Below are 24,132 nucleotides of genomic sequence, written 5' to 3'. Positions count from 1 at the left end.
CATTTTACGAGATTTTCCTCAAAAAATGAAATCCGATAATTTACAGACTATAAAAACAAGTATTGCGATGAGTCAAAGATGTTTTGCAATTTTGTCTTAAATGATTTTTTTTTTTGTAGAGGACGTGAATGTGGGAATTCATGCGGGATTGTGAGATACTGAGCTAGCTTGGTGAAACGAACCTACCGGTCCGAGTGGCGCGGTGGTAAGATGCTCGCCTGCCACCTCGGAGATTACGGTCCCAGGTTCAAACCCTGGGAAGAATATCGAAATTTTCCCTAACGAGCTTGAGGCGACCACCCATAGATGACACTTTCATTTCCAACCACAAACTCGTTAATGGTAGTGAATTGCAATGTGGCTGGAGTTTGTGTGTGCTGAATATAAGCTTGGTAATAGAGATTGGCTGTTTATGTAGATACTAATTTTTGGTAAAAAAAACTCATCCCTGCCGCTACCGGGACTCAAACCCGGGTTCGGGTTACCATATCTTAGTTGGTAGAGCTCTTGACCGGCATTTGAGGGATATGGGTTCGAGTCCCTGTGGCGGCGGAGATGAGTTTCTTCCAAAAATCGGTATTTCTACATAAACAACAAATTTTTCCAGTATGGCTTGTATTAACAAGTGGAGAGAAGAGTACATCTTTTTTCCTCTATATATATATATATAGTTTGGTAATCTTAAAGTGCTAAGCCAATGCCACCTATATCAGAAAGTCTCGTGCGAAGCTCGTGACGTCACTGAAGAAGTCTATTTCACCAGTAGACATTGGATATAGCAGGCCGACGGAAAAAGACATGCGATATCTTTACCTTGTTTTACATTCATTCATTCAATGAATATAAAACAAGGCAAAGATATGACGTCACGAGCTTCGCATGGAGCCTTGCTTTACAGTATATCCAATGGTTATAGATGAGATGACCTTCTTAAGTGACGTCACGAGCATCGCAGTTAGGTTTTCTGCCACAGATGGCGTTGGCTAAGCTGCGTGTAAGCGTTATCTCCGAAAATATAAATTTCAAGAGTACTTCCACTCGTCTGTAAAATTTCTAGCATTTTTAAGGTATTTTCCCCCCAAAATAGTGAGAAATGGCTCTATTAAAGAGAATTACTTGAAATTTTCGAAGGAGTATTTTCCCTCCTCAATAAAATTAGAAAAAGTGAAATTTAATTTCAATTTGCACACGTATCTAGATTCGTATTGGCGAATACTGGTGCTGAACATCAGCTTTATCTCCATTGCTGCGTTCAAGCAGCACGTTCAAGGTCTCGAATCAATAATTTTGTCCTACTTGGCTGGCTGTCGACGTTATTGGAGGTTATTGTTTGGTATCGTTTTGTTTGTTTGCTGTGAACAACTAGTCTTTTTGCAGAACAAACACATGCATTCCGAGTTTTTTTCACTGCGTTATGGCCGATTCTTCAATTTTGAAATCAAGCGAGTCGATTCATCTTTTCCCTTCTTTTGAGTCTCACAAATAACAATCAACCGGAGTGATATTTACTGAAACATACAAGGTATTTTCAAAGAATATTGGAAAGGATTAACAATTCCATTGTTGATACAAAGTTTGAGTTAAAGAGGGGTCTCATACTTTTTAACATGGTGAAGACCTTTGCTGTGATGGAAATATCATTGAAAATAATATTTAACTATTGATTTATTTCTAATTTTCCCCACATGTTCTTGATTTTATGCACTATCGTATGCTGGTGTAAAGTTTTACATGTCTTGGATACTCAATTTTTTTGGTAAACTTTCAAGAAAATGCATTAATCAGTTTTGCGCGCATGATAGAATACCATGACATCAACGAAATTCATTAAAAATGAATTCACAAAATGAAAGGAACTATTCAATTCATGAAATGAAACAAAATATTCACCGAGATATAGACTACTAAAATTCTTGACTTATTCTTTTTTATAGAGTCAATAATCACTGTGTTTGTTTTCAAATTTATATTCTTTTTTATTATTATTATCATTTGAGCAAGTAAAAACAAACAAATCAAGCCTTTTAATCAACAATATCTCACAAAATTTTCATTGAGATGTTGTGCGTTGAATCAATTTTGGTTTCTAAAAGGGAAGAGTGACTTTTTTACTGATATTGTTCTTTGATTGGGCCAAAAAATATTATTTTTTAAATATTCCCTTGATTTTCAAAAACTGTAATTTCCAAATTCGCTTCTTGTTTCTTTCTGTTTTTTTTTCTTTTCTTCCCCCAAGAAAATATTTTTCATATTTTTTCACAGTTTTCAAATGAACCGAAATATTTATTCCTTTCGGACTCTCTTCGGGAATCAAGTACACCAATAATGCACATGGATATGAGTTACTTATATACCAGGGGTGCACGACCTTTTCAGTCCGAGGGCCAGATATGCAGTGACTCTGCGCTCACGAGCCAGAAATGTGCACATATCTGGTGACCATATGACCCTTGAAAATTACGGGACATTCCAGTAATTTTTGTCGTTCCAACTTTTTTATAAAATACAGTCGGATCCCGTTTTAACGAACAACATTAGAGCGAAAATCTCGTTTTAACGAACACTTTTCACAGACACCTCCTGATAAGTTTATATAAGAATAATGCACAGATCTGGAATCCCTTCGATAACGAAATTTCGTTATAACGAAGTGATTTCTCCGGTCTCTTTGAGTTCGTTATAACGAGATTTGACTGTATACCATTTTCCCCCTTATTTTCAACGAGGCTAACTTGAATTTTTGAAAACAACAGTTGCTATTATTTTCATCACCTATAATGCCTTTGAAAAAAATTTTTTGGACTGTAATTTGCATTTTTACTTGCCTCTGACAACTTTTTGGCTATGATTGGCAAATTTGGCAACTTTACGTGTCTTTGAAAATTTTTGGCTATGTCTTTGATAATTATTGGCTATAACGTCTTTGATAATTATTGGCTATAATGTCTTTGATAATTATTGGGTATAATGTCTTTGATAATTATTGGCTATAATGTCTTTGATAATTATTGGCTATAATGTCTTTGATAATTTTTAAACTTCACTTGAATGGAACAATGTTTTTTGTCTGCTGTGACTGGCAACTTTAACTAGCATTTTAAATTTTTTGGCGATAATTGGCGATAACTTGTATGAATCCAGATTTCCCGTATTTTCGTGAAGGAAACATGGTAAGCATATGTATTCATCGCATTGTGTGCATTAATGCATTTCTAGCGAAACACCTTTTCGGATCGGATGAAACTCCTCGGCGGGCCGCATGGGGTTCTCGGACCGGAGGTTGTGCACCCCCCCCCCCCCGCGCTGTATACATTCGCTGTATTACTCGTAGCTTCCCCTTCAGGTTATTTGTTCCACTCAACTAATTACACCTGCGTAAGAAATCGACATGACCGAAACAAAATATTGCAATACTTCATGCTCGGATCAATACTTTTGTATGCACACCAACCATAATATTCGTAAGATTGTTACACTATTGATTCTAACGATCGCAACAATTGTTATTAATTACAATAAGTGATTGATGAAAACATTTTGACATTTATGATTGGTTTTCCTTATCATCAATCCAAAATAACAATGGATCATGGCACAGGTATCTACAAACGACGCGTCTGAACGATTTGTCATTCGTGACGGGTATGAATCAATTCCACCTTCGACTTCCTCTTTTCCCTTTCCGGAACATACCAGAGAGGATGAATCTGTAAAACAAACTATCATAAAAAGAAGCTTTTCGTTCTCCGCCCCCCCGAATATCTCAGCCTAATATAAAGAAAAGTGGACTCTCAGATAAAAATCGCTGGAGTAGAGAGCAAATTTGATTTACGGTGAGAGCTATTCTGGCAATAAAATTCCAGACTTTTCCCAGGTCTATTACGTTATCGCGCGATCAAACTTTATGATAGCATCGTATACGTAATGAGATACTAACTATGAACTCAATTTTGTGACTCTCTGGTCGCCATCAATCCCGCAGAACTAATCACCATAAAACTTGGGAATCATTCAATGAAGTTAGTTTTATGTCTGATAGCTGCATGTTGAAAAATAATTAGGTTAGCACTATATGTACGTAAAATTTTGATTATAAACTGTCCGGTGTATTTAATGAACACGCTACTACTACCTCTGCGGAACTTCTAACGAATTGGTTCATGTTGGAATGTGCATGTCCGTGTTCTGAATCTTGTTTCTGTGTAATGCTCGTTGCACTGCTGCTATCTGCCATATTTATCGAACCATGAGTGAAGTGCAATGATTGAATAATTGTAACGTTGTAGGCCTGTCACTCTCTGTGGCGAGACTTTTTAAAGGAGAGATCGGCTCTCGCATTTGCGCCTCGAATTTGGGTATCGCAGAAAACCAACTTCAGCCGACCATCACTCTGGCAATGGTGGGGTTCGAACCCAGGAAAGAGCATCACTACGACCCCACAACGGCTAACGAACATACCGTATTCCGGTCGGTATCATTATTTTTAAAAATAAAGCGAGGCTTTCTTATTCGTTTTTTTTATGTACTGTCAACGCTCGGTTTGCCAAAAACTGAAATGATTCGGTTTATGGACTTGTCTTGATTTACGAATACGCAAAAGGATCGAATCTCGAAAAAAAGAAGTATGCTTATATTTTTATTTATTTATCTTTTATTTTAATTAAGAGAAGAGTTAGTTGAATTCTTAGTTAATGCATCTGAGTAATGCAATCACGCCTACAAATACGACATCTATTATCAATTCCGTGAACCATGGATCAGCAAGCAGGTCATTTCAAACTTCAAGAAAATCTACATCAGTGTTTTTCAAATTGGGCAATATCGCCCCCACTGGTGGGGGAAGGAATGGTCCGGGGGGCGACGATAGAAGCTACAGGTTTAACATAAGATCCTATGGGATCACTTGGGTTGGGGGCAATGAGAGAAATCATTTCTGACGAAGGGGGCGATGGAACAAAAAGTTTGGGGAAATATGCTCTACATCTACGTCATAGAGCTCTTTCAAAAATAATTTGCAATAATTTTTGGCATAAAAACAACACTCTCCGATGACTTCTCAGAACAGAACATTATTTGAAAATTATAAATTGCATATTGAAAAATGGGTTTTTGCATTTGCTATCATTGCCAAAAGTTAGCAGCAAATATTTTACAGAACTGTGAATTCGGCTATAAATATATTGTGGCTAGATTGTGTTGCGGACAGAGATTTCGAAGGCTTTGACACTGGGATTATAGATGATATTAATGAAACCAGACATGGCCCTAGCATCGTTTTCAATTTGTCCCTTTTTTACTATGGTTATTTTTTCCGTAACTGATTGCTTTTATTATTTACATTGGTTTCACGTTTTACACAGGCGCTGTTGTGAAAATTAACACTAGAAAACTTCGGGGTATCAGAAACCCACTAATTCATTTTACATTGATTCTTATGGGTAAAACTGTTTCGGTTTACGAACATTCCGGCTTACGAATGGACTTCAGGAACAAATTAAGTTCGTAAACCGAGGTTTGACTGTATTTCATACATTTAATTTTAACAACAAAAATTTACAAATTTAATTTTAACTAAAATTATATATTTGTACGTAATATCGAGGAGGGTTTCTTATGTTCATAGATCATCCATTTTTTAGTCCTGGACTTTAGTTCGGAGCAATTTTGCTTTTTTGTTGGTAACTACGGGAATCGCTCAGCAGAAAGAGAATCGCCAATAACTGGCTAGATTTTCGCTTTTCGTCCAAATAAATTATCGTCAGCTATGGATGGATGTAGGGCTCTTGGAAACCTCAGTTTGACATAACCGCAATCTTTGATTGAAGTATGACGTCAGCTACATACTTATCTCTACAGCCAATCGCTGCTCCTTGTTTTACTTTTTTCAAATATAAGACGTCACTTTGAACTAAAAAACTGATTTTGCTGCTCTAAGATGGAGGACTATGAGTCCGCTCACCTGTCTAGGTGGCATAGATGAATGTACTTTATGGGTTAAAAATTTGGTATCTCTACAAATTGGTTTGGTGTGATTTATGACACTTAACTGTACCCAGTGCCATCTTAACGCATGGGGCCTACCCGGGCACTGCTCGGGGGCCTCAAGAGAAGAGGGGCCTCACAAAAATGAGATTTGGCTAAAATTTTCTAGGTTTTACCAGGTAGGGCCTCAGATAAATCACTTGGCCCCGGGGGGTCCACGATACTCTTAAGATGGCCCTGACTGTACCTATTGTTCTTTTTCTGTGGATCAGCCATAGCTTCTACTACTTATTATCAGGATGCGATTTATGAAAAGCATTTCTTCTCATTACCGGGGCAACCAAGTTGTAAAGTATAACAGTTAGCTGTAATAGACATGTTCTCTTCTATACAGCTATCATATTATCACACGGCCGTAATTAGGACTTTTGCCTAAACCTGCATCTCGGAACAGTTGTCCCCTCCTGCCCCGCTCAAGTTCCTGTCCCTGGCTACCCTTCAAGAAGGGTAAAAGAATGAGGGGGGGGGGGAGGGTCACATAAAAGAATGGGCAAAAATTGGAGTTAAAAACAATCACTTTAGATATTTTCCACTGGACTGTTTTCCTACTCCAAATGTTAATTTTTGTACGTGCACAGTTACCATATTCTACTTTTTTTTGCAGTCATGTAACTGCACAAATTTCGGGGAAAAGCTGTAACAAGCAAACTTCCTCATCTAAACATCTTTGGCAGAAACATTATAATTTTAATTTATTCAACTAAAAAGTATGACGATGACTTTACAAGAACACACAAGTGATTTATTTGTAAAACTCTTTTCGAACACTAGGATTTCGAGAGAAAACTTGTTCGTTTATTTTCGGTCGTAAAAGACATGTCGGAATTCTGGTAAAGTCTGCTGAAGGAAAAAAAAAAAAAGAATTCGGTCTTAAATAAAGAAAGTATCCAAAAGACTTTTTAAAGAGGCTTCAGAAATTCTTGTCATTCTTTCATTAACATGTTCCTCAAATTTCACAAGTTTCTCACGGGTAGTTTAGAACAAACCAAATTCAATTTGGCCGAATGAGCCTAATGGCGGATTCACATCTACAGACACTAACCGTGTCGTGTCAGACACGGCAAACAGTCTTTAACATAAAACCAATGAACGTATTCATATCTATCGTATCGTGGCTGCGCAGACAGTCACTTTTATGTAATAGAATGTTTGCCGTGTCCGACAAGACACGGTGAGTGTCCGTAGATGTGAATCCACCCTAACAGGTGGGAATTTCATCGATGTTTTCACCTGAATAAAATAGGATCAGCCCATTATTAATGCATATAAAATTCATGAAACTATCCGGTAATAATCAATTATGTAGATTTATATAATAAAAAAAAATGATCACATCGAATCAGAACAATGAGAATATCAATAACTATCAAAATATTTTTTGTGGCACTTTGATATCAAACTTTCTTTAAAATATTCCGAATTTTTTTCTTCTCCCCGGAAGGAATAAACCCTGTATAAATCATTGAACTGTTTATAACGAGTGCGCGGTCAATACCACTAGAGATACAAAATGCGATCAAAATGAAACGTCTGAAATAGGTAATTCCCCCTTAGTAATAAAAAATACGGGTCTCTACGACGCATTTTATGTAAATTATTATGCGGCGCGCGGCTATAAAATCGAAACATTCGAAACTTTAAACCCCAGGTTCGTCTCAAGGGGGACATCGATAAAAATCAAGAGGAAAGCGCATAAAAATACACCGTTCGTTCAGTACATAATAATAAGTCTCTCCTTTTTTTATGAAGGTCTCTTAGGTGAAGCACCTTTCACGTTGGCGACGATGTCGTTATCGGACGCCACTGTCCTCTTTGTTTGGTTCGTATCTTGTAGTAGTAGTAGTTGGCTTCCGGAATCCGTCGTCGTCGATTGATCTCTAGGTGTTCTGGCGATTTGCGGTGGCGTCTGTTGCTGGTCGCCGACGCTGGATTTCGGTAGCGGGCCTCCGAGATCGAACCCGTGCACTACCGTATCAAGCACGAAACGGATTGTAATCTTGTATATGACCTCCATGTTTTCCGTGTATCGTTCGCCTAGTGTGTCTTGGACGGCGGCGAGGAACGGACGCTCGATACGCTGTATGAGAATGTATGGAAAACAAAGAAATAACTGAATTATTAACACTCTTTGTGTGAAAATCAGATTAGTACTGAAAAAGCCATGTATTCTATAAATCAATTTTCATTACCCTCAACACGAAATCAAAATCATTCTTAAATCGTATACACTACGTGGCCACTTTGCTATGACCATGACCACCAGACAGTTTTAACACAAATGAGCTATGTCGTCACTCTGTTGTCGCTACGGGGCTAGGTTACCATAAAAAATTAAAGCTTGGTTCCTGAGACAGTAGTATAGTCGACATAGGCGGAGATAAACTTGAAAGGCTGGGGAGGCTCGATGGTGAAAGCTGGGGGGGGGGGTATGACGATGCCAATTCGTATACAGAAAACCTGTTAGTTTGGACAACTCTGCTTCCAGGAAATCTTTCTAGATTGGACGGTTTTGAGGAAACCAGCGATAATCCTATAATGCAATGTTCACAACACTATTATCTCGCTATATTGGACACCTGTATAAGTTGGACAGATTTTAATGGAACCATAGGTGTCAAACTCTGACAGGTTTTACTGTATACCTATGTGATGAATATATGTTACTGCCTGAACCCTGAGTGCGGGGTCAAAGTCCTAATGCAGAAATAATTCGAAGTTTAGCCAGCCATTTCGCGAAGTGGCCGGAGATCCCTGACCAAAGCTTGATGTAAGACGGCCCAGTAGGAGCCAAATCCTGTTTTTTTAATCGCCAACATGTGATACATGTCTATATATATAACAGCTGTATTGGATTGCCTCTATGTGACAAGAGGGGAAAAAAAAGGGAAATTTGAGAGAAAAAACTGTAAAAATAAATATATAAGCATATAGTTTTTTTCTACCAAATATTGGAGAAGAAAAAACTATTACCGCTTCGTGACTGCGGTTTGATGGGTTGCCATAACTGACGCAGGCATAATTATACGAAAAAATACGCCAACTCGAAGATGATCTCGAATCATGTCTTTTGTTATCGGTCTTTGGCCTGGGATGAAGAAGAACTTGAAGACCCGGCCAATATCCGAGTTTCTGACACCCTTAGAGGCTGAATTTTCAGGATGTGATTTTTTTTTTCTTTGGGAAAATAAATGCTCCCTCCGGGGAATCACCGTATGGGGGGGGGGGGTAACTTACCGGGGTAACTTACTCATAGACACCGTCGCAGGTTTTGACGTGAATACGTTCTTCGTGCCTACCTTTGCGAGGTAATGATAATGAAATTGGTATAATCATTTTTGTTTATGAAATATCTAACAGACGATAACAACGTCTTCTATTTGCGTTGCGAAGCTTTCGAGGTATAGCGTAACACAATTTCGTTACGAAAGCTGGCCGCGAGCCTGGTGGCCAGACCTGAAGAGGTATTAAAACCAGAGTGGCATCACTGGATTTATCTTAAAGACATCTACTAGCAGACGTACAAAACACTGATATATTCTGAACACTTTCCTGAATGTTTAAATTATTTCGTTATGCATATTCGTTTGCGAATGCACTCAGTGTCGTCAAATGAACCAAAGGACGTATTCGAATCAAAAACAATGAATATGCGACAGAAACGCCTTTATTCGGAACTCGGAACGCGTCGTACTGGCACAACAACACCACCTATAGCTCACTTAATCTGGGAATGTTCCGCGGGTTATTTGAGTGATGTATTTAAGTGGGGGCCGCTAAGTGATCTAAAACTGTGCCACATGTCACTCAAGGGATCTCTAAATGTGCCACGGATCGTTTAAGTGTTCTGTAACTGTATCGCGGGTTACTCAGGTGATCTTTGAATGTGAAAGTGATCGTTGAGGCCTACTTCAATGATCTAAAAATGTGCTACGGGCCACTCAAATGCTCTGGAATTGCGCCACGGGTCATTTAAGCGATTTGTAAATGTGCCGCTCAGTTAATTTTTACAAAATTAGGTTTGGGGGGGGGGGGTGGGCAAGCAACACCACATAACCTTCAGGGCCACATTTGGTCTGCGGGTCAAGGGTTTTACCATATATGGCTTAAAGGGTGGGTCGCAATGAAATTTTTAAAGAGAAATTTTGAGTTCTTACCCTTGAAATAGCATTTAAATGAACAGAAATTGATTATAATAACATATGTAAAGATATTTTCATTTGAAATTTTTTAAAAATATTTTTTGAATAAAAAAAATAGTTTTTTTGTCTGGGGGGGAGGCACACGAGCCCCCGATGCCCCCCCCTCTCTCGTACGTTTCTGATCCCACCAATATGCGTTAGGAGGAAGGGGGAAGTGATGACAAAATTTTGCTGTCAACGGGGGGAGGGAGTTAGAGTTTTGCGACTTTTGCTGACGGGGGGGGGGGGAGGAGGGTGGCTAAAAATAGCTAAAAATTTGCTTACGTAATACTTGAACGGCTCCATACAGGAAAAATGGTCGAACAAAAGAAAAAGTTGTCGTAAAATCACGGCAGAGAGGAGAGAGAGAGCAATGTATAAGCCGCGTGTTATTCCCATTCAAGACTTGATGAAATCCTAATACTTCAAAAGCTTAATTGCGAACGTTCTATTTACCCGTGTGAGAGGTCTTATAATAATTATTGTTAAGCATAAGGCATTATCCTTAGTAAAAAAAAAGATTTGTATAATAATATTTTGTATAATACGGTTGTATAATAATATTATACAAGAAAAGTAAGTAATATTATACGTAAGAAAAATAAGAACGAAATTTTTCATGAAAGCTCATTACAATCCCTCCAAATCAGAAGTAATAATAATTAATTTTTGAAACTATAATAACGTTAATCTCGATAGCGGACACCGACAGGACCAAAAAAATTGTCCGCTAATGGGGAGGTACGATATACAGTGAAATTTCGTTTACACGACTTTATTTCTGCGAGGTTTGGCTTCGGTCGCGATTTGTTCCTATGCAGTTTAAAGTTAAAATGCATATGTTACTGTGTGTGTGTGTGTGTAAGAGTCATACACCGGTGGTTATGCCTAATCACCAATCATCTCGATAAAGAAAGTTTGATTAAATTTCACTAAATTTATCACTTTTATAGACTATTATGCATAATTCTCAAGTTACAAAAATTTATCCAAAAACATTTTATTATTTAAAACTTTATTTTTTATTATAACTTCTGTGTTATTTTTTTCTTTGTTTCTTTCGTCTTTAGTTTCTGATTAGTTGCTCTGTACAGGCTTAGGCCTCTAGACGACAAACATCGAGATTTGACTGTTTTATGTGTTATTTAATTTTGGAAACAAATAAATTTGAAATTTGAAAAACCGGACAAGCATGCTACCATTTACACCACTAGAGACACGACCCTGTCTTCCCTTTTTTGACGCATTGTGGCGTGAGGCGCTGAGGTAGACGCATTAGTAGCATGTGGAAACTTTCCCCTGCAAATGACACTCCAGGTGAAATGAAGGTGCTGAAAGTTAAGAGAGGTAACACTGATGCCTCTCCTTCAACGCCTCAAGCCACAGTGCGCGAAATAAGGAAGGCAAATTCGTATCTACAGTGGTGTATGTAGTATCATGCGTGGCCGGTTTGCAAAAGGGCCTTGGTTCGAGTCCCGGCAAAGATTAGGTGAGTTTTCAAGATAACCTTGGCATAATATCCACAAAATATGTTTTCTTGATATCTTGGGCTGAGAAAAAAAAGCCACCTATCTAAGAATGGGTAACTATCTTAAAAAAGTCTATCTAAGAAAGGGGGGTGACCTTTAAGATAGAGATTTCCACTGTACATACCAAGGGATAATGTAGTAAAACCTCTCTTTTGCGGGCAACGGCGAGATGAAAAAAAAAATCGTATGTAAAAGAAGGGTAACCGTTAATGGGGGGTTTGAAATGCATACTTTTATTATACAAGAGAAACAAGAGAAAATTGTTATTTTGCCGAAAAAGAGAGGTCTAAGGAGGGATTTTACTGTTATAGTTCAATCTTGACTTTTCTTTTACATCATCATAGTAATCGAGTCTAATAATAAAAAATGTATCTTATGACTCTCGCCTTCAAAAATGTAATATCAAATTTCCATCTCTTGTATTACCTGATATATAATAGAATCTTCTTCTATTAACTTAAGAGGAAAGTGAATATCAGTTTATGAAACTAAATATTTATGTTATATTAATCTGGAAGATTTTTCTGATACGATCGTTAAATATTCTTCCAAACCACTTTTCTCCTAAAATTAACGTTTTCAGCCTCTCATGCGATTTATTTTCCGAGACAGTTTAGGAAAATAAATTCTTTCCCTGAATTTCCTTGAAGGGAAACACATTACTTTGGAAATTCAAAATAGCGTTTTTCAATTTTGCAAGTCAGATTTAATATCATGGAAAAGTTCGAGATACCGTTTGTGTAGAATTTATTTTTTAAAATAAATATTTGAGGAAATTTCCTGAAACTAGTGATTGAACATCCACATGATGCAAAAAAAAAATATTTATCTGGATAAACTTTTCTAACCGTTATTAAATGAGACTGCTGATATCGAATCTGTCATTGGTTTTGTCAGATTGGCTCTAGGTTTTTGAAATAAAGCGAAAATTATATTTTAATAGCAGTACCATAAGCAGCTTACAAATCACATTGAAACTGTGTGTTAAACATACCACCTAAATATCATAACAATCACATTGTTGAGAGTATATATTATCTTTGTACAGGGTGGGCAGAAAGTCTTGGAACCTTTAATCATGAATAAAAACCGGAAAAATAACCGAAATAAAAAACGGTTTGCAGGGTTAGCATTGCTAGGTCACGGTAATTTCTTTGACAGGGAAAACCTCAAAAAGCAGCCGACAGGTGGCACTGACGTACACAAGTCAAAGAAAAGATACGCAAATAACGAACAGAGTGCCTCCAAATCGTTTATTACAGCAGTATGTGTTCTACATGACCACCTCCACCACAGGGAGATAACATATTGCAGGCGAATCACACAAATCCAACAAAGCTTTATCCTTCGCACTCAGCATCCTTGTTCACATACACGGTTTACAACGATGAACTGTTTGTGGATTAGGAGCGCAAGTTCTTATAACCGTCTCATTTGCATATTTCAACCGAAATCGCTCATAATAGTGCCACCTATTGGCTGTATCTTGAGCTATTTTTTATCTGTCTTAAAAAAATTCCCGTGACCTAGCGATGCTAACCTTACCAACCGTTTTTTATTTCGGTTACTTTTCCTGTTTTTATTCATTTTTAAAGTTTCTACGGACTTTTTTTCACACCCTGTACGTTACTTCTACATATACTTATTATAAATTATGTCAAAAAATGGAATTAATTTAATTAGCGCACTACTGCACAGGAATTGGCAGAGTCATGATGAGGGGGGTTTGATGGATTATAACTATCCCCTGGAACCCCGTTTCACCAGTTATGGTTTTCGGTTGACATTGATTTCAAATCAATGTCAGATTTGAAATCAATGCCCAAAATCATCTTAAATTCACTGAAATATCTTTCAGAATCAGTGTTGAGCCCCAGTTTTATTATTTTTTTTATGGGTTATTGATTCCTTATAATATGAATATCAATATCTAGCTCATAGTTTCCCATACTTTTTATTCCATATCGCTCCCTTCATCAGCAATTTTTTCCCTCTCATCGCCCGCCAACTCAGGTGAATCCATAGGATCCTATGTTAAGGCCGTAGCTTCTTTCGCCCCCCCTGGACCATTACATCGCCCACCGGGGGCGATAATGCCCACTTTGGGAAACACTAATCTAGCTCGTTCATTCGAGGAACATCTTATGTGCGTGTGAATATATTTACAAGCGAATGAAATTATTTTTACCCAGAAATAATCCCTCTGGAATCCCGGGATCTTCCGGTGCAACTTCCCGACGGAATGCAGATGGTCCAGGAAACGGTCGACGTTATGAAGGCTGCGTATGCTCTCGTCCAGGGTCGACATCACGATGGATGCGTGCTGGGCAAGCTCCAGGCTCTCGCGGTGGAAGTCGTGAGTCCTCTTCAACTGGAACTTTTGGAACATATGCAAGATGTCTTCATTCTCTTCGAACAACCTGTAGCAAATGGTAAATCATTTATATATTTATAACGGCGATTAAGAAAATCAAGTAATGTAAAAAGGGAACAAAATGAAAAAAAATATATATAATAATTAAATATAATTATAACATAATTCAACGTACTTCATGAAATTCAAGTAGCCTACAGACAAATATTGGTTTTAATTTCTGTCTCAGCCATCATTATGTCTGCACAAATCATTTCTATTCATGTCCTCCATTCGTATCATTATATTTATGGCGATTCTCAAATTATTATTTTTCTCATTTCACCCGTTCCGTGCAAAACAAAAGAGATAGATGGCTTTTTCCTCAGTCCAAGATATTTAGGAAACATATTTTTTCTGGATATCATGCCGAGGTGAACTCGGAAAGAATAATCATCTTTTCTTCGCCGGGACTCGCCCTCTTGCAAACCGAGCATCTACGCCACTGGAGACAAGACCCTGCCTTCCTTATTTCACGCACTATGGCACGAGGCACTGAAGTAGAAATATTAGTAGCCTGTCTTTAACTTCAACAAATGGCTCCACGTGGGACGGTAGAGAGAGAGAGAGATAAACGGCTGTTTTCTGAGTTGAGGATATCAAAGAAACAAATTTTCCTTGTTATCTCAGTTTGTAAAAGAGCCTGGGTTCGAGTCCCGATGGAGATCAGATGAATTTTCTTTCCTTGTTTACTTCGGAGTAATATCCAGAAAGTGTTTCCTGGTTAAAATAAACTTTCGCTGAACTGCAATTGTGAGAAGGTTCAAAAAATCTGGTTCAGAATATCCATTGTAAAAATTATATTGGAAAAAAGGTAACGGAATAATTTAAAAAGATATATTTGTCTCTAAACATATTTGACTCAGAGGGTCTGAATATATTTGACAAACAGGATCTATTCCATTGTAGAGGGTAAAAATGGAGTAGAATAAGCTCTGGGGTTCACTGGTGCAAATCGGTTGTTGTGTCCAAGTTGTCTTCATAATGTCGTTTTGACTTGACTGTACAAATCAGTTTCATAGAATACCAAAATAATGCTGAATATGAAAACAAACAAAAATTATTCTCAATCGTTGTGAAATGATTCTCAAGACCGCTCTACTTGTAGAACGGAATAGAATCATCCGATATAATGCGATATGACATATTTAAGTTCATCCTCGGATTTGAGAAAGTAAACATCTAGTAAAATTACCGTAGTTTGGGTTTCGGTCTAATGAACAGCCGCATACATAAAATGGTTCCGACGCGTAGTAGGAATCTAAAAAGCCAGACTTTCAGTATCTAAGAGAGAAGCACTTTGCGTCCTTGGAGCCGAAGATATAAACTATGAGAGACTATGCACACCCATAATAGATATCGATATGCATAGCACGCCTAAATCGATCTCCCACGAAACTGAATGAGCTTTTAAGGCATATCCTATCCACTCTATTTTGGATAAAGAACCAATCTGAACTCACGAGTCGTAAAATTTAACATGTACACAAATTTATCGACCCTCTTGCTTGGAAGAAGTGTATACAATCTCGATGAATAGCCAGCTAACACCACCAACACGACGGACGAGCAGCTAACAGTGAATAGCCAATCTGATGGTGTCTGTACTTTTCAGAGTATTTCTCGTCCGCTTCATAAATATTTATGAAGGTAACTCTTAAATGCAAATTCGATAACCGTGTCCGGAATTTAGAACTGAGTCACTCAAATGCGGTTGGTTGAGTCACTCTTGTAAAGTGCGAGAAGGAGTAATGCAATATGTCATATTCATTTAGGAGATAATAATCAATATCCTGATGCGAACATCTTCCCCCTTTTGCTCGCGAGCACTATGGTGTTCCCTGAAACACACAGAGTGCCCGATTTAATGCTCGCGAGCACTTGATCGGCGTTCCAATTAAACATCTCGTACAAATTGCATTCAAGGGTTAAAATCATCCTAATTCCATGCATTTTTATAGCATGCCGTAAGGGTGCTCTTCTTTTTTTTGATGGGTACAGGCAGTGCTCGCGACTTGGAAAAGGTTGAAGACCTCTGTCCTAATGTATATCGCAGTCATATAGGGGTCATTCAACTATTACGTCAGCATCGAGAGCGGGGGAAGGGGTTTCGGATGTGCTGACTTTTGATGACAAGGAGGGAGGGGGTTTGAAGGTTGCTTACGTCATCAACCACCCCTTTTTGATGATATGAAATATTCTAAGCTGCTCACGAAATTTTGCCGTCAGGAAGGTGGGGGGGGGGGAGGGGGGTCAGTGTTTTGCTGACTTTTGCTGATGGGGGGGGGAAAGGGGTCAAAAATGGCTGAAAATCTGCATACGTAATACTTGAATGGCCCCCATCCAGAGAATATTGTAAGTGTTAATACGGCCTTTATCTAATCAAATGTCCGTCGTGGAGGTACAATTCCGACATGAAAAATGCTCAGAAGGCATTCAAAAATTACCCTTTACCAGTTTTGTGAGTGAAAATAGAACGTGTCACAAAAAGTCTAAATTTTTATATGATCCCCGTGTCCTTGAACTTCCAATTATAAAGTTGTTTTTCTGTCTCTCCTGAGGCAAACAAAAACAATTCCAACGCTCCTTTTCCTCATCCATGCGGTCCTTCCCAACTTTTCTCCTATTTTTGAATTCAAATATGTCAGTGAATATTGCACTTAGAAGCTTGGAATTTTTTCTGTTGGCCTCTAGAGATACGAAGCAACGACTTCCTAACAGGAAGTTAAAGCACAGGGGGACCGTATTGAAGTCTAGATTTTTTCTTTTGTCACACACTGTATTTTCACTCTGAAAACTGGTGCAGGGTAATTTTTGAACGCCTTTGAGCATTTTTTAAATTGGGATCATACCTCTACGACGGACGGCTGATGAGATAAAGACCGTGATAGAACTTACAGGACACCATGTATAATGAATATTTCCGGTGGATATTTTATACATAGTTTTCCTATGTCTGTGGATGCAGGAATATTCCATTCAGGCGCAATACGGAAGGTGGATTTACAATGAAGTATTTACAATGAAGTATTTACAATGAAGTATTTACAATGAAGTATTTACAATGAAGTATTTACAATGAAGTATTTACAATGAAGTATTTACAATGAAGTATTTACAATGAAGTATTTACAATGAAGTGTATTGAAGTGTGTATTTACAATGAAGTGTATTGAAGTGTGTATTTACAATGAAGTGTATTGAAGTGTGTATTTACAATGAAGTGTATTGAAGTGTGTATTTACAATGAAGTGGATTGAAGTGTGTATTTACAATGAAGTGTATTGAAGTGTGTATTTACAATGAAGTGTATTGAAGTGTGTATTTACAATGAAGTGGATTGAAGTGTGTATTTACAATGAAGTGTATTGAAGTGTGTATTTACAATGAAGTGTGTATTTACAATGAAGTGTGTATTTACAATGAAGTGTGTATTTACAATGAAGTGTGTATTTACAATGAATCATTTATAATGAAGTATTTATAATGTAGTGTATCAAATCTGACAGTACCAGAAGGGAGGAAATCAGCCATATAATACAAGTACACGTCAGAGACTCGGAACATTGGGTCTGGCCGTGCCGAGAAAATTTTTAGGTTTTTGAAGTCTAAAAGTATCAGTGCTATTATACAATTAGATGTTTCACGAAGATGTTCATAGTCAGAGTTGTGTAGAGAATCATAGCAGTTTCTGGAGAGCCTTTTTTGGCTATATATTTTGGCTATTACTATAATCCATGATTGTTTCATTCTTGGTATCTCTGCATATATGCCTATTTCTAATGAACCAGGGGGGGGGGGGGACCTGGTAAAACTTCGGAGTGTAACATTTTGGAAACATTCAAGAGCAATGATATTAGGGTTTCTAGCATCCATCCAGGCAGGAGTTGCATAAAGTAATGTAGGACGTATGATCAATTTATACAAAATTAGTTTGTTGTTGATAGAAACAGGGCCGTATTACGCCCGCAAATTTTGCTAAGGATCCCTCTGCCTTTTTTTTTAAATAACTTCAGAATAGTGATGGGCGAACGAAAGACGTTTATAGAAAATTACACCAAGGTACCTGTATTTATGTGTGTCAGCTGGATGTGTGTGTGTGGACAATGCTTCCTTGCACGTTTATAAATACATTTCTAAAAGACCACGTCTATTGTGAATAACTTATTTATTGCGTTCCCTGGAAGCGCTGTACCACTTGAGTTTTGCGCATAGGTTGTACTGTTATTTGTGCTTGTCTGATTATGATCTATCACCTCGTAACGGATGTGCAATGATTTTTGAAACGCCCTGCACATTATATGTAACATCTCTTCCTGTGAATGCAGGTATATATTTTTTTCCTGCCGGAAGTACTGCGAGATTAATGCACGATGTGTTTAATATTTAGAAATGCTATTCATTAGATGGCGTCGTTGATCATATCCAGGACGGTAAAATAAATGGTCATGAATAAAGATCGAAATAAAGTCCTTATTAAAGAAATAGACGAATAACATCGAGATGTGAAGGAACCGGAGCGAATAATATCCATTCAACTTGCTTTGAGAAATTTCCCATTTCATTTTTTTCAGTACCGGCCATAGAAACGGCGCCCTTTTTCGTCAGAGAATTCATCCTACATATGGCGGAAGAGGTTGATTGATAGTGTTATGTGAGGCCTGAATAAACAACTGAGGTTGGTATTCAGGAAGACACAACAGACAAGATATATATATGAAACCGTTCCTTTTCCTATTTTTTTGCTTATGGACCGAAAGAAAATGGTTGATTCAGTTCTTTCATCTATCACTGTCGAGTTTTTTTTTTCAGATGAGGCCAAAAGCCTCTTTGATGAGAGATTTTTCTCTCTTTAATCTTTTATACGAAATAATTGCTTCTTTTGAATATTAAACTCCGAGGAAACTCGCGTTTAGCGGCATTCGTCGTCAGGAGAAGTAGATGAAGTTGTTTTGTTTGCATGCTTTCGCACGGAAACCACTCAGTGGGCAACCAATTCACTGTAGAAAGGGGGAAAAAAACCACAGAGGATACGCCTGTTTCCACGATTTTAATTATCTGCTTAAAAAACTGAATTTCTTTTCAAGGTTTTTCCTTAATTAGTAAATCAAAAACTAAGATATAGGCTACTTTAGGGTAAATATAGGGTGGTTATAAATAAAAACTGAAACTACTCAGACGTATGTAGTGCCCATTCTCTGATGGATGTATTTTGATGAAACTTGGTGTATAGGAGATATATAACAAGTATATAACGAGTTGAAATGAAATATATCCACCACGATGGGCGGTACATAAGTCAGAGTAGTGTCAGTATAATTACACTGAGAGGGTCAGTTGAATTATACTGACGCTACTCCGACCTATGTAGCGCCCGATGTGGTGGACGTATTTCATTGAAACTTGTTATATACGTTATTTGGACCATGGGAAAAAAGATAACTGCGATAAAAATGCGCCACTTTTCCACCTGGTGGTCGAAAATTGAACTTTATTTTTTCTTGCAGCTATCTTTTCTCCTGATCCATATATATCATATATACATACAGCTCCATCAAAAATGCTCAACACCTCCGTCACAATGAGCGCTTTATACGTCTGAGTAGTGGCAGTTTATTTTTAACCATATGACCACCCTGTATTTCGGTCAGCTATTGCACATAGTTGATACAATATTTTGTTACAAGTCATTTGCTGCCATTTTCTGACAGTGTTGATCAAAAACCTATTTTTTCTTATTTATTGTTTATCGGTCATCTAAATGCACTCACGACTAAGTTTTCACTGGAAATGGTGAGTATCAATATAGCGTAAATATGGCTGAAATTTCAGAGTGATTTGTTCCGTATTTTTCGAGAAATTCGAGAAGATGCCTACACTCCAGAGTCGACCGAGACTTTTGGCTATGTAGTGTACATAATCAGGAAAGACACAAGTATCTTTGATAAGAAAGTTTTGAGACCTATCACCAATTATTACTTGATAAGGGACCGTTCAAGTATTACGTCAGCAAATATTTTTAGCCATTTTTGACCCCTACCAGCAAAAAAACTCAGACCACCTTCCCCCCCCCCCCTTACAGCAAAATTTCGTCAGCTCTGAACCTACCTCCTAACGCATACTGGTGGGATCAGAGACTTATGTAAGGAGGGGGGGGGGTGGCATAGGGGCTCGTGCCACCCACCCTCCCCGACGATCAAAAATTATTTAAAATAAAATAAAATTTCGAAAGAAAATACTTTTATATGTTATTATAATCAATTTTTGTTAATGTCAATGTTATTTGAAGGCTAGGAACTCAAAATTTCCTTTTAGAAATTAATTGCGTCCCACCCTCTAAGCCATACATTGTAAACACTTAACCCCCAAGGCCACATTTGGTCCGCGGGCTATCTTATGTGGCCTGCCACCGAAACCTGATTTTGCAAATATGAAGTGAGCGGCACATTTACAGATCGAGTAAGTGACCCGTGGCGCCATTCCAGAACATTTTAGTGGTCCGTGCTCCATTTTCAGATCACTCAAGTAGGCTCGCAACACATTCACAGATCATTTAAGTGACTCTCCACACATTTCCATAACAAGTAAACGGCCAGTGGCACATTTAGAGATCCCCTTGAGTGACATGCGGCAGAGTTTTAGAGCACTTAAGCAGCCTCCGGTGAGGTTCTACATCACTCAAGTTGCCCGCGGCACATTCCCAAATAATTTCAGTGATCCACGACATGGTTACGGATCACGTGAGTGATTCGTGGCGCAGTTCCAGAGCACTTAAGCGGCCCGGATCACTTTGATCCGCAGAACATTTAGAGACCACTGAAGTGACTCTGTAGGGAGATTTATCAATTGAGAGAATGTTAGTTCAGGTGCCCACAAAAACTAACGAAAGGTTTTTCTCGTTTCTGGCACACCGAGTAAGGGTTCCATTAAGAATATTTCATATTTTTATAAAGGGTGGTTGATGACGTAGGCATCATCCAATCGATATTTTTCTTTCCTCTCCCGTTTCAAATTATAAGAACCTTTTCAACCTAATTAAAATATTCTGTGCTATTGAAATTGCTTTAGAATTCCAGGAATAACAAAAGTTTAAATGGGCTTTTGCAAATAAGGAAACGACAATTATACGAAGTGATGTAGAAATTATTTGCAATCGATAAGAAAATTGAATCAACGCTCTCCTTTTTTCGTGAGCGAACTTCCAAAGAAATTTGCCCTAAAAAGAGAAAATTTCTCATTTCCTTTAATAGAGGGCACCATTAATTTTGTTTTATTTCTTTTCATTCGGAAAAAAATGGCTAACAACAACAACAATTCTTCGAGACTAGGCGTCATTACCGCTAATGTAATTTTAAGTAGATTCTCCTACACTCTCCGCATAGAACGTTGATTGGATTGGTTCAACTGGTTGTCGATTTTTTCGTCTTTAGAGTTGTCTTATTAGGGTTATAAATGTCAGATGGAATAGAATAACAAATAAATGGATACAGATTTATGAGATATATATGTTTTCAATTTCATACATCTGCTACGATAAATGTGATGAATCCGGTTTTTATGCACAATAGACCCGGCAATTATGTGTATAATCGCCGAGCATTTCGGCCAGTTTGTTAAATTTCTCTTATGCTCTTACTACTTTTATCGGTGATTATGCGTAGCACACAAACACCGTTGGTAAATTTGATAAATTTCCTAAATTGATCACTTTACCGGTGATTATGTATAATAGCAAACCTTGTTAGTAAATTAAGTAAAGTTCCCCAAATTAATCTTTTATACCTGCGATAATGCATAATACCCAAGCGTTGCATCGTCGGTAAACAAGATTAATCGTACTATATGATATATTACAGGTATGGTAGTTTACACATATGATGGCAATTACACACATGGTAATTCCATCAAACATACTAGACTCATTTGAAATTTTTCTTATCAAATTTACCAAATATGCTAGGGTATTATGCTTAATCACAAATAAGGTGATAAATTTCATGCATTTATCAAATTTTTAGATTACAATCAAATATTATCAAATATTTCATATTTTCATAAAGGTTGGTTGATGACGTAAGCATCATACAACCCCCCCCCCCGATTGCCATCAAAATGTCAGCAAATCGGACCCCCCCCCCCCAATGATTCTGACGTAATACTTGAATGACCCCTAAATCAAAAACGTAGATGGCAGCATATGTTATGCACTTGACCACTGCACGATCAAGGACGTAATATTGCGTGCAAACGCCTTTGGAATAAAGTTAAAGAAGCTCTCTCTGTTTTCTTTTCTCTGTTATCACCGCCATGCTTTGTTGTAACCCCACGAAGTTGTTCTTTTTACCTTCCTTTTATTTCTATACAATTTATTAGTGACTTTTTCCCGTACATATGATGTATTCTTCTACTATATATGTATAAGAGCAAAAGAGAACTGTTGGGTGAGGGTGAAAAGAGAAATCTACTTTGTATAACTCTACTCTCTCTTATCTGCACTTATGTATTATACTCTGTGTTTTCCTTTCATTCCTTTTTTTTCCCCTTCAACTTCTTTATCTTTCTCTAACGTGCGGTTAAGTTAGGACGAGGTTACCATACTTTTCACCCATTCGTCAAATTGAGATCATCCGAATTTCTCACCAATATCCTTGTATGCGAAGCGGTTAAAAGTATATTAGAGTATACATGCGAGTTGCAATTTAACGTAATTTAGCTGAGCTACTATTACTATGCTGCAGGGTATGCCAAAAAATATTTCAAACATCAATTATTTTTAAAGCAGCTGAGTAGAAAAATCATGTATACAAAAATGTTAAAAATGAATAAAATTATTATCAGGATTAAATCAATTTCAATTAATAATGATTATTCCATTCACTGAATCTACATACAATTCTCTGATGTATAGAAGGTTAAACGTTCTGGTCTTTTCCGATGAATTCATGTTGAAATTAGACCTCATTTCAAGTCGTGTATAATTCAAGCTCAGCTGAACAACAATGAGGCACAATATTGACCGAGTCCACAGTAATCCGACTGGACACAAAGGAGCCGATCTCCTCCTACATTGTAAGTACGATTGTCATTATACTAATTCAAATGTCTCATCAAACACCTCATACGATGCAAGCAATGTAAATCGTCAGTGAACATGCAGTATATACAGTGAAAATGCATTACAGCATAAGCATATGAAGCTTAAATTTACTTCTGTATATGGTGTGCGTTAAATTTATATAGTTTGTATGTATGCAAATGATATGCAAATAGGTTGATGATTCCACAAGATTGCAGTCACTAACGTCAACTGACACATGAATCGTTAACGATTAACCCAAGAGATGCACATGATCTGTATAGATCAAGAATTCTTGATCCACGGCCCAAACTTGAGACCCACAGGGGCTCCTGAAATGGGTCGTACGAATACACTTTACATTCCCTTTATAAATCATTTTGTGGCACCACTAGTCTAAACCAGGGGTGGCCAACTTCTTTCTGCTCGCATCAGTGGTGCAACTTCTGTGTATAAGCCGCTCCATTATTAATTGAATTAACTAGTTGGTTATTAAATTAATTTCGTCACTAGAAATATGGAGTTTGTAAGCATTTTGTTAACCAAGAAATCAGCTGTAGGAACCGATAGTTCAAATAATGATCAAAAATTTAAGTTTTTCACGGTACTTTTAACTTGTTGCGGGCCGCACAAAATCACTTCACGGGCTAGCTGTTGGCCACCCCTGGTCTAAACCAATTTAGCAACCTAGGCAGGGACCCAAACCAAGGGTCTGAGCCATGATTTTACACGTAGTAGTAATTTTGGAGAGAAGTTATAGCATCCAATGGCGTGGAATTATTATGAAATACACAATGCTAAAAGTCATGCACATCAAAATATGAAACCATTAACAAACATTAGCGAAATTGAGGTGTCATGAGAATTTCAAATTAATGTAAGAAGGAAATTATT

General features: G+C 37.6%; 1 protein-coding gene across 2 annotated transcripts in view; it reads right to left on the bottom strand.

Moving 5' to 3' along the window:
• Positions 1 to 24,132, bottom strand: part of LOC149071207 (neuroglobin-1-like) — a 97,404-nt gene continuing 73,272 nt past the window's right edge. For both annotated transcript variants that reach the window (XM_089248160.1, XM_089248159.1), the window contains 2 exons: positions 13,938 to 14,169; positions 1 to 8,119 (listed from right to left, as the gene is read on the bottom strand). In XM_089248160.1, the coding sequence (XP_089104286.1) occupies positions 7,784 to 8,119; positions 13,938 to 14,169 (568 nt within the window). In that variant the 3' untranslated portion in view covers positions 1 to 7,783. The remainder of the gene's footprint in view (positions 8,120 to 13,937; positions 14,170 to 24,132) is intronic.

Source organism: Pholcus phalangioides, unplaced genomic scaffold, assembly GCF_987345545.1.
Source record: "Pholcus phalangioides strain wild (caught in Gottingen) unplaced genomic scaffold, Ppha-v1.0 ptg000019l_1, whole genome shotgun sequence".
In the NCBI taxonomy this organism is placed as follows: Eukaryota; Metazoa; Arthropoda; class Arachnida; order Araneae; family Pholcidae; genus Pholcus; species Pholcus phalangioides.
Note: the sequence above shows the minus strand (reverse complement) of the source record. Positions and strands in the feature narration are given on the sequence as shown.